The sequence below is a fragment of the Pygoscelis adeliae genome, unplaced genomic scaffold (genome assembly GCF_000699105.1).
Source record: "Pygoscelis adeliae isolate BGI_AS28 unplaced genomic scaffold, ASM69910v1 Scaffold368, whole genome shotgun sequence".
Lineage (NCBI taxonomy): Eukaryota > Metazoa > Chordata > Aves > Sphenisciformes > Spheniscidae > Pygoscelis > Pygoscelis adeliae.
The window spans coordinates 258,193-259,756 of NW_008825301.1; the positions used below are offsets into that span (position 1 = coordinate 258,193).

Below are 1,564 nucleotides of genomic sequence, written 5' to 3' on the forward strand. Positions count from 1 at the left end.
TATGCTCAGTTTTTGGCTAATACTGTCAACCAAAGCTAACAGAAGTAGGGATTAAGGACGGTAGTTCAGGTTAAATTTTGGCTCTAGGGCTTTGTTTCCCTTTTACAGTGCTTTTCATCTCAAGTCTTTTGTGCCACATTCGAACTTCACAAAAAGTTGATAATGATTAAGATGAGAAATTACCCAATTTCTGTGTTACTGTGGCATGTTTATGCTGATATCTTGTTCTGTTAGGATCTTGTCTTACATGTGTTGTGGTGGCTGATTTGTAGGTCTTTAAAAAATTCAGAAACCTGAAATTTGTAATAATTACTGAAAGCATCTTTCGAATTCATTATGGTCTTGTTGCTTAAAAAAACCACCCCTTACGTTAAAGTTTTGTATTGATCTTTTTTAAAAAAATTGTGAAGGAAGGGAATTTACCAGTATTCCAGAAACTCTGATTTCTCCAATATTGGTGAATTTGGTTTTCATTAATATTATGCCAAAAATTACCAGGCATGCAGGACTCTCTTCTGTTAAAGAAAATGGCATTACCAGGGAGTTTTATGACAGCTGAATTCAAGTGTGCATTTTTACACTACTTAAGCATATAGTAGTATTTTGGCCATTTTTTCTGCAAAAGAATATGAACGCAGAAGAATGCTTCCTTCAATCTTGTCCAACCAGACTGTTATTTCTTGAAATTATGCCATGGTAACTTCAAAAGAAAACAATTTGTGTTTTGTTAAAACAAAGCCAATATAAAATAATGTTGTAAGTGGGAAATAACAAGTTCTTTAAAGCAAATTGGTAAACGCAAGCCAGCTTGAATTCTCAGTTTTAATTAAGTTTTTAAAGCTGAAGCATGCTTTCAAAGGGACTCAGTCTCTTAAATACTGAATTTTTGAGGACAAAACTTGGAGAAGTTCATTTACCACAACCTGTTTGAAAATCGCAGTGCACACTTCACCCCTTTTGCTAAAGGCATGCTTGCATATGTCTTTAAATATAAAGTACCTGATAAGTTAGTAAGCCCTCTTGAAGACAGCTGAGTTTATAATTTGCAGGCACTCTTCTTCTATCAGAGCCTGAAAGCTCAGTCTAGCTGATACTGCATCTACACGTGCAAAACAGTTCATATGAACCTCCAGGATTTTTTAGTGAGGGGAAAAAAGTTATATTTTTCAGGCATCTATCCATTGATCATCATTTAACATGTGTAGTGTTGATTAAATTATAGAATTACTTAAGAAAGCCCATATAAAATGTATTTCACTGTTCTAATAAGTCTTAAGTGAGAATTACTAAAGTGTAGAATAATATAGTGCCTTTAATATAGGTAGACTAAAAGTTTATGGTGTTCAAATATTAGGGGGAAAAAAATACACTTACCACTAGAATTTGGCCTCTAAGATGTCATTATTCTCCTGGAAAAAAAAAATCATTTCAAATAGGAAAGAAATGTATCTGGCTTCAGCTTTTCTAGCTACACATAGTTTAACGCAAATCTCTGCAGGTTGGAAGCCATGGGAAGCTTACTGAATCTGGCCCTAAATTTATCTTTCTCTTTTTTCTCAGCAGG

The 1,564-nt window shown here is 34.0% G+C and overlaps 1 protein-coding gene across 1 annotated transcript in view; it reads left to right on the plus strand.

The window, feature by feature from the left end:
* Nucleotides 1–1,564, plus strand: part of ARPP21 (cAMP-regulated phosphoprotein, 21kDa) — a 203,078-nt gene that overhangs the window by 105,369 nt on the left and 96,145 nt on the right. The window contains exon 7 of the mRNA XM_009329989.1: nucleotides 1,561–1,564. This exon is cut by the window's right edge and continues 153 nt beyond it. Coding sequence (XP_009328264.1) covers nucleotides 1,561–1,564 — 4 coding nt within the window. The remainder of the gene's footprint in view (nucleotides 1–1,560) is intronic.